The sequence below is a fragment of the Canis lupus genome, chromosome 5 (assembly GCF_011100685.1).
Source record: "Canis lupus familiaris isolate Mischka breed German Shepherd chromosome 5, alternate assembly UU_Cfam_GSD_1.0, whole genome shotgun sequence".
NCBI lineage: Eukaryota > Metazoa > Chordata > Mammalia > Carnivora > Canidae > Canis > Canis lupus.
In genome coordinates this window covers 70,751,675-70,765,333 of record NC_049226.1, presented here as the reverse complement: position 1 = coordinate 70,765,333, position 13,659 = coordinate 70,751,675, and the positions used below count along the sequence as shown (strand labels likewise).

Here is a 13,659-nt window from a genome sequence, read left to right as displayed (position 1 = left end):
CCCCTCCCCTCCTCTGAAAGTCACCACTTCCCCTAGACTTATACATGGGCAGCCTTTTAAAAAACCTAATTCTGTGATGCTTACTGGCTTGCCATTCTTCTTTCATCTATTTCATGAATCTAACTTGATCTGTAAAATTTCCTCATGCTACCAGATAGCTACTGAGCATGCTTTAGCACTCATGTCCCATGATTTCTTTAGGGGACCTCCCTCCCCGTTCTTTTCTGTTGCCAGTAATGCTTTTCTGTGTTCTTTTCTGTTGCCAGTAATGCTTCTGTGAACATCTTTGTGTTTCTTTCTGCACAGAGGTGATTGCTGATCAAAGCATATGCATGTTTCATGGTTTCACAGATGATCACAGTTTGCCCCCTAAGAAAATGGACTCTTTCACGTTCCTACCTGAAGTGGATGATATTGCCTGTTCCTCCAATAAAATCTGTAGCTGTGGGGTGGGTGTGAGACGCAGCTACGCCAACCTTCCTTTGAGCCGTTGGAGGAGCAGCTACCCCTCTCTGTGATGTGACTGCAGAATTGAACAGAGACTCGTTCTGTGGGATTTGATACGAACTGCTGTATGGGCCTAATGTGTGCCGAAGGCACCGAAAAGAAGTAAACTTCTCTGCTTCCTGGTTCTGGGTCCTTGAATCCCAGAAGTTTATTTCAAACAGAAGGACATGAAAAGTAGAAATGGCAACACCTCTTACTAAATCTCTGATACCATAAGTCCTTTTGCAAAGTTACCCAGGGAGGATGAGATGAGAAACAGGAACAAAAAAGGGATTTCAGGGCCGTTTCTTTCTGTCTTTCCTTCTCTTTCTTTTTTGTCTTTCTTTCCAGGAGTAAAATGAAAATTGCCTGTGATGGTAGTGCCTTCCCTTGGGGAGAAGGCCTTGGAGACCTCTTTGCCTATGTTTCATGCGTCAAGCTCTGGAAGCCTGAGTCAGGAGCTGGCTGGATTTTGTTAGTTGACTGCAAGGATCTTATGGCCCTGAGGACCTCTTTCCAGTCTTTGGCGAGAGGCAACAGGAGAGACCTAATGTTTCTTTTTTTCTTTTTATTTATTCATGAGAGACCGAGAGAGAGAGAGGCAGAGGCATAGGCACAGGCAGAGGGAGAAGCAGGCTCCATGCAGGGAGCCCGATGTGGGACTTGATCCTGGGTCTCCAGGATCAGGCCCTGGGCTGAAGGCGGCGCTAAACCTCTGAGCCACCTGGGCTGCCCCAGACCTGATGTTTCTAGTTGAGCCAATCCACTACTTCTGAGCTGGAAGTAACCAGAATCTGGGAAAGGTTAAGTCCAAGGCCTTCCCAGAGCCAGAATCAGAAAGGACAGAGGGTCCCACTGCCTCCGGACAGGCAGGTTTAGTGGGGGTGGAGGTGTTGTGACAAGGTTCCCTATTGGTGCCCTGCTGCATGTCAGCCTGCAGACCTGGGAGGAAGCTCTAGAGGCACATGGCTGGGGTGGGGGTGGGGGGTAGGGGGTGGTCAGCATGGTGAAAAGGGCTGTGGAGCTGGGGCCAGGTGCAGATCCCACTTCTGCCACTTTCCAGCTGTGTGACCTTAGACAGGTCCTTTAACCTCTCTCAAGAGGGATGGAAATGCCGAATTAGTTACTTTCTGGCCAGCTTCTGTTGCAGGATTCTTTTTTTTTTTTTTAAGATTTATTTATTTATTCATGAGAAATATATATAGAGAGAGAGGTAGAGACACAGGCAGAGGGAGAAGCAGGCTCCTTGCAGGGAGCCCGATACAGGACTGGATCCCGGATCCCAGGATCACGACCTAAGTCAAAGGCAGGCGCCCAACTGCTGAGCCACCCAGGTGTCCCCTGCCACAGGATTCTGAGTTCAGAAGGCAGGTGTTGACAGAGTTGGGATTCAGACCAGGGTTCTGAATCCTGGTGCTGCCATGTTTGTGTGTGACCTTGATCGTGTAACTTCCCCTCTCAGGACCTGGGTTTTCACCTCTGGCAGTTCACACTGAGATAAAGGAGATGAACCAGGTACAGCAGGTGCTGGCACTTGGGGAAAGCCAGTAAACAGCTCACTGGTCTGGGATTGGCCACAGGCACCTGGCTCAGCCCGTAGTCCTGGATTACAGGGTGATGAGGCAGGAGGCTCCTCTCAGCCTGTGGCACACTACCAGTCCTGCTGCTGGGCCTTTGCTTAGGCCTGTTCCTCTGATCAGAACCTCGTTCCCTCCTGCTTCACCTTTTAAAAAGATCGGGTTCAGATGCCCTCTTCCAGAAGCTTTGTCTGACCTCTTCGGGTAGGAGTTGAGCACACAGGTCTGGTTCCAGGTGGGTAGAGAGCAGGTGTAATTCATGGTTTTATCTCCAGCTGCGAGATACCTATGGAGGTGCCTTTGGTGATGGGCATGAGTGGGGGTGGGGTGGGGGCAAAGGGTAAGGCTGGGGCCTCTCCCCACTCCCTCTCATTTGCATATCAGTCCCCAGCTCCCCTGCTGGCACAGAGGAGGCACCTGCATGTCGAACAACTGGCTGATGACTATCCTGTGAGGCCCCTCTAAGAGTTGGGGGCCTGTCCATGCACTAGCTTTCCAACCTTACAGTGCCCTGGGAGGCTGGTGGTATCCCCATTTTGCAGATGAGGGAACTGAGGCCCTGATTTTGAGTGGCCTGACAGGAGGCTGTTGGAAAGTGGATGCAGAGTGAGGGCCTGCATGGCCCTGGCTGGACACCTTCCTCTCTATGGAGCAACAGCGTGGGCTCCTGATCCTGTGGGATTTGGAGGGCGGGGAGGAGATAAGATGCACAGGACAATGGATGGTAGTAGCAGCTGTAGCTAAATCTGAGGAGTACTGACCTGACCTTGCATTTTTTTTTTTGTAAGATTTTATTTATTTATTTGAGAGAGAGAGAGCGCACAAGTGGGCAGAGGGAGAAGCAGACTCCTGCTGAGCAGGGAGCCTGACTCAGCTCCATCCCAGGACCCTGAGGTCATGACCTGAGCCAAAGGCAGACATTGAACCTACTGAGCCCCCCAGGCACCCCACATCATTGTTTTAAGAGCCTCAAGATACACTATTTGGTTTAATCCTTCCAAGAGCCTTGGAGGTTTCTATAATCTGTCTTCCCCTTTACAAGTGTGGAAATATGGCTCAGGAGTGGAGGACGGTCTACAGAGTCTCCCATTGGACTCCCCTCTGCAGAGTAAGGGCTCGGGCTATGGCTGAAGCAGGCTGGTCAGAGAGGTTGACATGATGTCATTCTGTTCGAAAAGTGTCTTTTAGCTACTGCTCTGTGCTGGTCTGTTGGGGGCTGGGGTGGAATCAGGAGACCAGGTAGATGATTAGAATTGTCCAGGTGTGAGATCCTGGGAGGAGCCAGCCACCTGGGAAGAGGTGTTGCATTTGCTGATGGATTGGATGTAGATGTGAGGACAGCCAGACAAGGAAGCCTCGAGAATTTGGGGCCTGGAACGTCTCTGTGTGGGCATCTGTGATGTTCCAGAACACCTGCTGCACACTGAGTGGGATGCCAGGTACCCTGCTGGTGGCATTGTGCTTTTAGGATCCCTTACCATCCCAACAGGCCCATTTGCTTTTTTTAATAAAGATTTTATTTATTCGTGAGAGACACACAGAGAGGGGCAGAGACACAGGCAGAGGGAGAAGCAGGCTCCCTGCAGGGAGCCCGATGTGGGACTGGATGGCTCCCAGGACCCCGGGATCACACCTTGAGCTGAAGGGAGACACTCAACCACTGGGCCACCCAGGTGCCCCTAAGAAGCATCTAGAAGAGATGGGACTGAAGCTTCTGGAGGTTCTCCAGCCTGCCCAGGGCCACACACCAGACTTGAACTTGAGGATGCTGGGCCCTGATATTTTCTGTCCTTTTGGCTCCATTTCAGCACAGAGATCTCCCCAGACACAATCTGAAGTGGCTTAATAGGACTTTTTTTTGTTCCCAACTTGGGGAGTAAGGGGATGCTGAGGAAAATCTAGGCAGGATAGAAAAGGATGTTGGGGGTGGGGAGTAGGGCCAATGGGCTGCTTTGGCTATTCAAATATTCTGCTGCATGGGAGTGTGTGGGGAGGGTAGAGGTCACTGCCAGACCAGGGTGATTTGGTTATTCAAAGCCAGGATAACAGTTCAGTCACTGAGGTCAGGTCAGTCACTTGCTCCTCCCATACCTCCACTTCTACTTAAACCTCTGGGTGTCCTGCCTGGGTTGTCCGAGTGGTCACGGGTTCCCCCGCCACAAGAACCATTCTTCCACAATTCCTCCTGATGGGCATGAGACAGGGTTTTGGCTGTTAGCTGATCCCCCCCCCACTAGTTAACAAAAACCAATTCACTTCTTTATTCTGCCCCTGCAGCGTCCTCTTCCCTCACTGCTCCCCCCATTCTGCCAACAATGACTGCCCTGGCCCACGTGGACAGCCTTCCGGAATACGAGAAGAGTCAGATCAAGAGAGCCCTGGAGCTGGGCACGGTGATGACGGTGTTCAGCTTCCGCAAGTCCACCCCAGAGCGGAGGACTGTCCAGGTGATCATGGAGACACGCCAGGTGGCCTGGAGCAAGACAGCCGACAAGATCGAGGGCTTCTGTGAGTACCCTTGAGCCCTGGCGCGGGCACCTGTCCCCTTCCTGCCTTCACTTATCGCGCTTGATCCCTTCCCTTCTTCTGGAAATGCAAGTGTGGCCATTCTGTCTGGGTCTCTGATGGGGTTTAGAGTAGGTGGGGGAAGTCCAGCCAGCAGCATCCTGGTGATGTAACGGAGACCTGCGTGGGCCAACTTGGAAGTGACGTTTAGGCGGCTCACCTGGGCCAGCAGGGGTGCGTGTGCTCCCTGCCTGTTGGCATCGGGAACCCTTTAGTCTGCCCCCTTAACAGCTTAGTGACGGAGCTGCAGAAACTCCTGGCTTGGTAGCCAAATGCCTGTTTTGTCTTACCATGAACCACAGAATGAGAGGCCTTTACTTTTGTTCCATGTGGACCGAGCACATCACTGAGGATTCTGTAGCTTTTAAATGAAGCTCTGGTCCTGGGGGTGGCGTCTTCTTTCCCCACCCGCCTTAGATTGGGCAATTGGTTCAGTTCCTAAAGTTTCTAAGACTGTTTTTCACAGAGTAAGGAGGCTTAAGCAATTTTCACTTGCAGAGACTTGCTTTAATTTGCTTTTTAAAAATGGACTCTTTTTTTTTTTTAAAGCCAATTTGATTGAAAAATTGAAATATACACATGGAAAGAAACCAAACAATTCATTGATAAATGTCTCTCCTCCCCAGCCCCACCCTGGGCCCTGCGGCCAACTCATTACCTAGTTCTTCTGTCTTCAGAGTATTCTGTGCTTGTGTGACACGCAGGTCCTGTTTTTTGCACGAATGAGTCCCTACTCCTTACACATCTGCACCTTGATTTCTTATTTTAGTGATTATTTGGAGACGGTTCTGATCCACACTTGGGTCTTCCTGATTCTTTCACAGCCACGTATTTTCCGGCTGTCCTTAAGGGTCTGATCCCTGGAGAGGGATGTTTGGGTTCTTTACGGTCTTTTGCTATTAGCTACAGCAACTATACTTGCATTCTTCCCTTTTTTATTTTTATTTTTTGATAACAGCCCTATTGAGATAGAATTCACATACTATACAATTCACCCACTGAAAATGGACAATTCAGTGGTTTTTAGTGTATTCACAGTGCAACCAGCTACCACCTCAATTTTAGAACTGTTTCATCCCCTCAAAAATAAACCCTATCCCTGATAGCCCTTGCCCTCCTCCCCTGCCCTAAGCAACCATGAGTCTTCTGTCTCCATTGATTGTCCTGTTCTGGACATTTTCTATAAATGGAATTCTGTAATATGAGGCCTTTTGTGTCTGGCTTCATTCACTTAGTGTGATGTTGCCAAGGTTCATCCACATTGTAGAGTATGTCAGTACATTGTTCCTTTGTTTGGTCGAATAATACTCCATTGTATGGGTTTTCCATAATTTGTTTATTTGTTCATTGATGGACATTGGGTTGTTTCTACTTGGCTACTGTGAATTGTGCTGCCCTGAGCATTCATGTACAAGTGTGTTTCCATTTCTCTTGGGCATTTGCCTAGGAGTGTAATTGCTGGGTCATATGGTAACTATGTTTAATTATCTTAGGAACTGCCAGACTATTTTCAAAGTGGTTATAGCATTTTACGTTCCCACCAGCAGTGTGTGGGTTATCCTTGCCTGCTTTTAGTCTAACAGGAACAGAACCCAAAGGACAGCTTCCTGTAAGTGTTACTTCTGAGTGAAAGGGCCGTTTGGCAGCACCCCCCAAAAGCCCAGGAGGTACCTGTTCCCAGATTTTAATCCATGCTGCTGTGGGGTTCTGAACTTGGCCACCCACAGGTGACTTAGCTTCATTTGATTTCTTTTTTTTTTTTTAAGATTTTATTTATTCATGAGAGACAGAGAGAGGCAGAGATATAGGCAGAGGGAGAAGTAGGCTCCCCACGGGGAATGCGATGCAGGACTCAATCCAGAACTCCAGGGTCATGTCCTGAGCTGAAGGCAGATGCTCAACCACTGAGCCACCCAGGTGTCCCATGATTTCTTATCATGAATCAGATGCAGTTTACTGCATTCCAAAAGGTTTCTCCTGGCTTTGGAGCCAAGCAGGTCTCTGGTGGCTCAGAGCCAGAGGCCCTGCTTTGAAAATGCCCATGTACATAAGCAGCCCACTTTCCTTCCAGTTTTGCATGCATTTGGCCACACTTGACCTCCCAGGTGGCCCAGAAACCTGCTGGAGCTGGGGTGGGGGTGGGGGCCTGCAGGGTGTAGAAGGGGCGCTCATGGTAAATGCAGGCATGCCATAGTGAGAGTGGACAGTGGGTCCCAAGCCCAGCTGATAATCAGAACTACCTGGGGGTTTTTAAAAGCACAAGCTACTGGAACCTTTTTGTGAAGCTCACTCGAAGGGACATCAGAGGGGATTTTGGCTCCTGAAATCCATGTCCTGTAGTTTCTCCCCCTTCAGTTAACTCATGGATTTCTGCCCTCCCTGGAGAGGCTGAGGATGGCTGTCATTCACTAGGTGGTTTGGAACTCAATAATTTAATTTAATTTAATTTATTTTATTTTATTTTATTTTATTTTTATTTATTGATTATTTAAAGATTTTATTTATTTATTCATGAGTGACACACAGAGAGAGGCAGACACAGGCAGAGAGAGAAGCAGGCTCCATGCAGGGAGCCTGATGCAGACTTGATCCTGGGACTCCAGGTTCATGCCCTGAGCCAAAGGCAGAACCTCAACCACGGAGCCACTCAGGTGTCTCTCTATCAGTGTTTTTCTGAGCTAAACCTGGCCCCTCATTTTCTTCACTATGACCTCAGATGGCACATACTCTAATGTATCCATTCTTTGATTTTACACTTGAGTGATCGTCTGGGTATAAAACTCTCAGGTCGCTGGAACTCAATATTTTAATAAGCTTCCCAGTAGTCCGGATAATTAGCTAGGTTTGGTATATGCTGCTCTTGAGACTTCCATCCATCCTGCCATCCCTCCTTCCTTCCATATTTGAATGTGGAATCTGCCAGGCACTGTCCTAGGTACTGAAGACATGGCAGTGATGTCATAGACTCTGATCCTTATGGAGCCCACACTGTTGCACAAGGTACAAGCAGCATGGGGTTTGACTTCATGCACTATTTGAGGAGCTTTGCTGTGTGACCATGGGCAAGTTCCATCTGCTTTGTGAGATTTAATTCTCTTATCTCTAGAAAGGGAATAATATTAGTGTCTACCCCACTGGGTTATGGTTGGGAATGAATAAATGAGTTAATATGTCAGAGGAGTTGAACATGGTGCATGGCATGGGATAGGCACTTACCCAGTGGGAACTGCTGCTGTAATTTTTGCCATTGTTGTTGCTAACAATGAGTGGTGTGGGGTGGCAAAATCTTGCTCAGGTGTTTGGACTTTATCCGGAGGGCAGCAGGGATCCACTGAGGGTTTTCAGAAGAGGGATGAGGCGGTCACACTTGCATTTTGGAACATGCACTGGCAGTCCTGTGTGAGATGGATGTATTCATGGAAAAATGACAGAAAAAGCCAGTTCTGGGGTAAAGCGTTTAGTAACAGTGCTCCCTGACGACTTAGAGAACAAGCCTTCAGGTCCTCGATAGGGATTCTCAGGGCTATGTTTCCAACCTGCTGTTGTAAGGGTGACATCCCGACGGGGACCTTCAAGCCACGGTGTTCCTTCAGGGCTGCTAGGTAGCACAAACATGCAGGTTACTGTGCTGTCTGCTGCCTAGTGTGAGAGGACCATGGGCACTTGGTTTTGGTGGTGTGTGACCTGTGAACAGGAATTATACACCCTCGCTGCCCGTCAGGCCTGGGTGACAGTAGACACTCATGGGTCCCGCTGTCTAAAGCGGTGAGTGGTTCTCAACCAGAGCAATCCTCTCCCAGCCCCCCCAGGACCATTTAGCAGTGCCTGGAGATAGTTGTCATAATTGGGGATGGGTGTGTTCCTGGCATCTAGTGGATCAAGGCCGGGGATGCTGCTAAACATCTTAAAATGCACAGCCTGTACCACAAATAATAATCTAGGACAAGGTGTCGGTAGTGCCGAGATTGAGAAACGCTCAGTCTTGGCTTTTGGGTCATGTGCTGCTTTGCTTAGAACCATAAAATGTCAGTGGGTATAATAGGGTCTCTCTTTGAACCCTGTCATGATTGAGCACTTTCATGTGTTCCACCTGTGTTTGCTGTCCTACTGGGTGCTGGACTGCTGGGTGACAGGAAGAAGGGTGGAGTCCCTGCCCTGGTGGGGAACAGACTCAGCACCCAGCCATTGCAGGGTTGTGTGATCAGTACTACAGTGAGGGTCTGGGCTTGGTATTGTGTGAGGAAGGAAGGTTCTTACCCATCTGGGTGTGAGAGCGATGGTGGGGAAGAGGGGGAGGCGGCCTCATGGAGGAGCTTCTTGTGTTGTGAGTTGAAGGAGGAGGCTAGCCAGGTGGCCTGCAGGATGGCCATCCTGAAGTGAGATCAGCAGGTGCCATTGAATCTAGGCCAGTAGGTTTGTGCTCCAGAGATTTGGGCAGGGCTCACCTGGGTGATTTTACACTTTGTGGTCTGGTCTCAGGCCATTTGGTGGTACTCAGCTGGTATGTCACTTGGTCTGGAAGGTTGTAGAATCTTCACTCCTACATCTGATGCCTTGGTGGTGATGGCCGACTGCCTACTGCCTGCTAGTCCCAAGGTAGCTTGACTTAACATGATGCTTGGCATCCTCCCAGAAGGTGTGTTCCATGAATCCTATGGCTTGGCCTCAGAAGTCCAGAATGTCCCTTGTACCAGTTTAGGTCACCAAGGCTGAGTTGGGTTCAAGAAGTGGCCTGCACGTCTGGGGTGGGAAGGAGCTGGTGGTGGCTGGCCACCACGAGAGCACCTGGACTCCGGATCCAGACTTGTAGCTCAAATCCCCGCTCTGCCACCTACCTAGTAAGTATGTGATCTGAGGCACTCTTTGTCTCATTTCCCCCATCTGTCAAAGTGAGATAATAGCTTCTATCCAATATGAATTAGGTGAATTTTACGATAGGCAAGAATTAAGTGAATTTTATGTACTTTTTTTTTAAATATGTGGGTGATACTGCATAATTGCAATATAATACAATAGAGGAAAAAAGGAAAAAAGAGACTGGTGGGGAGTCCCTAGGCCTGGCTTCTAATGAAGACTGTGGATCTTAAGCCATTCACCTCTTGGCCATCAGTCTCCCTTTTGTTTTCCTAGAGGGATGGGGAGATGGTGACTGGGATTCCTTCCAGCCCTGGCCTCTGGGAGAGCCTCTGAATATAGAGGGGGAGCTTGTGGGACAGTGGGAGATGCAGTGTGTGGTGTGTGTGTGTGTGTGTGTGTGTGTGTGATTTCTCTTTCCTTCCAGGGGCACCAGCTGAGTCTCCAGGTAGAAAGGAGCCCACTTGGGGCCCTTTCTGGGTTAAACTGTTACAGTCCTCCTGCATCTTCTGCATTTGGGAATGTGTCAGGAGCTGACATGGTGCCACCTGTTTGTGGAGTCTGGATAGGGTTGGTGCGGCAGTGAGCTGCCTTCGAGGGCGTGGACTGGGTGAGGGCCATCTCGACTGAATAGGTTTGTATCCTGAAATTTGCAGTTGGTGCTTATGCATGTTTTCTCCATCTGCTTATTTTTGGCAAGTTGTGGCTGCCATGAATTGAGGGATTCTCAAAAATAGGAGCTTTTCTGTTTCCCTGGTGTTGGGTTCTTGGCTTGTCTGCCTGGTGATGATGATGGCGTTGCCAATGACAAGAGCTGCCTCTAATGAGTGCTGTCTACTGGTCCGTGTGGAAGCACATCACATGCACCAGCTCATCACCTCCTCATAGTGATCCCAAGAAGCAGGAATTGTACCCATTCTATTTAAGAGGACAGAGTCCTGCGGAGTCTAAGGGATGTGCCCAAGGCCACACAGCCACGAACAGGAAAATACAATTTGTAGTCATTCTGTGGCCTTCAAGGTCTCAAATCTTTTTCCTGCTGTGTTACTTTCTCTTCCTGGGTGCTCTAAGGTGTTTCATTCTGTGTGTGATAGAGAAGCACCCTGCCAGGGACCCAAGAATCAAGTTCTGCTCAGACTTGTTTTTTTACAATGGGAGGGGAATGCATCCATTCCTTATGTGTGCAGAGGACACACCGTGCTGGAGATGCCAGGAGATGAGGGGACTTGAAGTGCCCTGGTTAGCAGGGAGATAGGTGTGCCAGGAGACTGCGTGATGTGGACAGGTGCTGACAGCCAGGGCCAGTGAAATGGTGGAGTTCCGTTTTTTTTGCTAGTTCTGAAATCCATCATGGGGCTTCATAGCCATTTAAAAACAATATTTTTGAAAGATGTTATCAAAATATTTCCAAAACAATGGAGAAGTGGATGTTTTTCCACTGGCATCCTCCATCAAAGAAATCCACATTCCTTCAGTCAAACATCCCATCACAGATAAGATTCAGCCAGTGTGGGCACCTGGGTGGCTCACTGGTGAACGTCTGCCTTTGGCTCAGGGTGTGGTCCTGGGGTCCTGCATCCGGATCCCCGCAGGGAGCCTGCTTCTCCCTCTGCCTACGTCTCTGTGTCTCTCTCTATGCCTCTCATGAGTAAATAAATAAAATCTTAAAAAAAAATTCAGCCAATGTCCTCAGTATTTATGAACTTATTTGTTGATTTAGATGTGTAGTTATGGTACACAATAGCGCAGACTCCAGAGCCCAAGTGCCTGGGGTCCAATCCCAGCCCTGCCGCTCAGATGGGGTATGATCTTGGGCCATTTGTCATCTCTTTGTGTCTCACACTTGTAAAAAAACCAATGAAAGAGCCAATTGCACTAGATTTTTTGGGAACATTAAGTGAATACATGTGAAATGGTTTCAACACTGCTGAGCGCTGTGGAGGCAGGTGCTCAAGTATTAGCTGCTCTTGTCATCCTTGTCATGATCATTGTCATTGTCTCATCAAACATAAAGGCAAATGGTATGGTATAAAGGATGATATAAATATTAGAATTTCCACTAACGTGGTGGAAAATCACATGGTGATTTTCCTTTCTGGTTCCCTTCTGGGGTATATATTCTCCATGATAGAGACTGCTGGTATGAAAAATAGAATTGACCTTTTAATTTTTCTTCTTCTTCTTCTTCTTTTTTTTTTTTTTTTTAAGATTCTCATGAGTGTGGGTGGAGGTGGGGGAGGGGAGCAGAGGGAGAGGGACAAGCAGACTCCGTGTTGAGCATAGAGCCCGATGCTGGGCTGGATCTCAAAATACTGAGATCATGACCTGAGCTGAAATCGAGAGTCAGACACTTAACCATCTGAGCCACCCGGGTGCCCCGACCCTTTTATTATTGATATTGATTCAGACCTGCCTATATGCTGGATGGTTGAGGAATTGGCTTCCGTGATTTTTGTTTCAAGGATGTTCTGTCCTGAATGATGATCACTTGATGTTCTTAGAATTTGTTTCTTTGTTGATTTAGGAAATACTCAAAGAGGACTCAGTGTGTGTTTGGGTGTTACACTTGTCCCTGGGGATAAAGTGGTGAACAAGACAGTGGAGATTGAGGGTGGGGCTCTCCTGCCTGGCAGCACCACTGTCTCCTAAAACATGAGGCCACCTCAGGATCCTCTGTCCAGCCAGCATTCAGGGGAAGAGGGAGAGTAGAAGATGCCTTAGAGGTTTTTGTGGACCAGTCCTACAAGTTGGAAGGTGCCCAACTTCCACTGACCAGAACTTGGCATGTGACCAGCTGCAAAGGAGGCTGGGAAATATGGCCAACCTGTGTGCCATTAAGAATGGGAAATAGGTTTGGTGGGCATCTTCTGGGTTCTTCGTGGCCCCTAATTTTGGAGAGGGGGAAGATGTGGCTATAGGAACTCCACTGATGACTAGAGAATAGAATGAATAGGGGCTTGGTTGCGGGGTAGGGGATGTGTGTTCTTGGAGGAATTCAAGAAAATGAACAACCTTACCCTATTAGTGGGCCTCATGGGAAGGGAAGGTGGTGGCTCTGTGGACTCTCCCATCCTGTCTGTGACAACAGCCACTGTGGTAACTTCTCTCCATGGATAGATCTTCCTTAAGCTTCCTTGCAGCCATGGCTAGATCCTCCCCAGCAAAGCCTTCCTCCCTCCTGACTCGCTGTGCAGGGGACTCCTCCCTGAAACCTGAGGTGTCCCATCCTCCCAGGATGGGCCCTTCCAGGAGACCTGTGATGGGTTGGGTCCGTTGGAGCCAGTGCACAGGCATCTGTAAAATGGGAAGGATGGTAGTGCCTGCCTTACAGGGTTGTTAGGATCAGATGTGCTCCTGTGGTTAAATCACTTAGGCGCCGGGGAAGCGCTCTGTAAGGTTTGCTCTTGTTATTATGGATCATGCTTCTTCCTGGTCTCTTGCAAGTGCATCTCCTGAATTCCCTATTCCACACAGCCAGGCCTGCCCTTCGAAGACCTTATGCCTGCCGAGTTAGGTGTGCTTGGTCTACTTCAGTGTTCCCAGGGCTGTGGAGCGTGGACATGGGTCTCCTTACCTGGCTTTTGGGAAACTAGGAGTCCTGCCTCAGAACTCCACCTGGCTGTGGGTGAAGAAAGGAGAGGCGGCTGGAGTGTGGGTACATTCCACTCTGAGAAGCCAGAGGGCCGGGTGCAGGGAGCATCTTGCATGTCTGCACGCCTTGGGATGAAGGTGTACCCGACTTTGTGTAATTAGAGGCTCCTGAATAGTTTGTCCCATTTCTTGTGGGTGTCTAGGGAGGGAGCAGTTACAAGCAGTCCCTTTGTGAATCCTTTTATAAGCTCCAATCCACTGCCCACCATCCAGCGGATTTTAGAGATAAGCATGCATTTTCACGTATCAGGGTAGCAAAGTGGCATGTCTTGTTTTGTCTTGGAAGAGATGTAAGTGCTGTGCAGTTTGAAGTTGAAGCCAGAAATCCTGGTATCGGCTTTTGTTGCCCTCTGGCGATGCCTGACTGGGAGCCAGGCCCTCCGTGGTCCTCAGCCTAGACTGTGAGCTCTGGGAGGCAGACACCTGTTTGTCCAGAGGACCAGCAAGGACTCCCAGCACCCTGCTTGTGCCCAGCCCACGGTGGGTGCTTCACAGATACGTGACCAGTGGACGAATCAGAGAAGGA

At 49.1% G+C, this 13,659-nt stretch overlaps 1 protein-coding gene across 6 annotated transcripts in view; it reads left to right on the top strand.

The window, feature by feature from the left end:
- The window catches only part of PLCG2 (phospholipase C gamma 2), a 174,056-nt gene that overhangs the window by 28,402 nt on the left and 131,995 nt on the right, over positions 1-13,659 (top strand). For all 6 annotated transcript variants that reach the window (XM_038538196.1, XM_038538197.1, XM_038538193.1 and 3 more), the window contains one exon: positions 4,341-4,571. In XM_038538196.1, coding sequence (XP_038394124.1) covers positions 4,379-4,571 — 193 coding nt within the window. In that variant the 5' untranslated portion in view covers positions 4,341-4,378. The remainder of the gene's footprint in view (positions 1-4,340; positions 4,572-13,659) is intronic.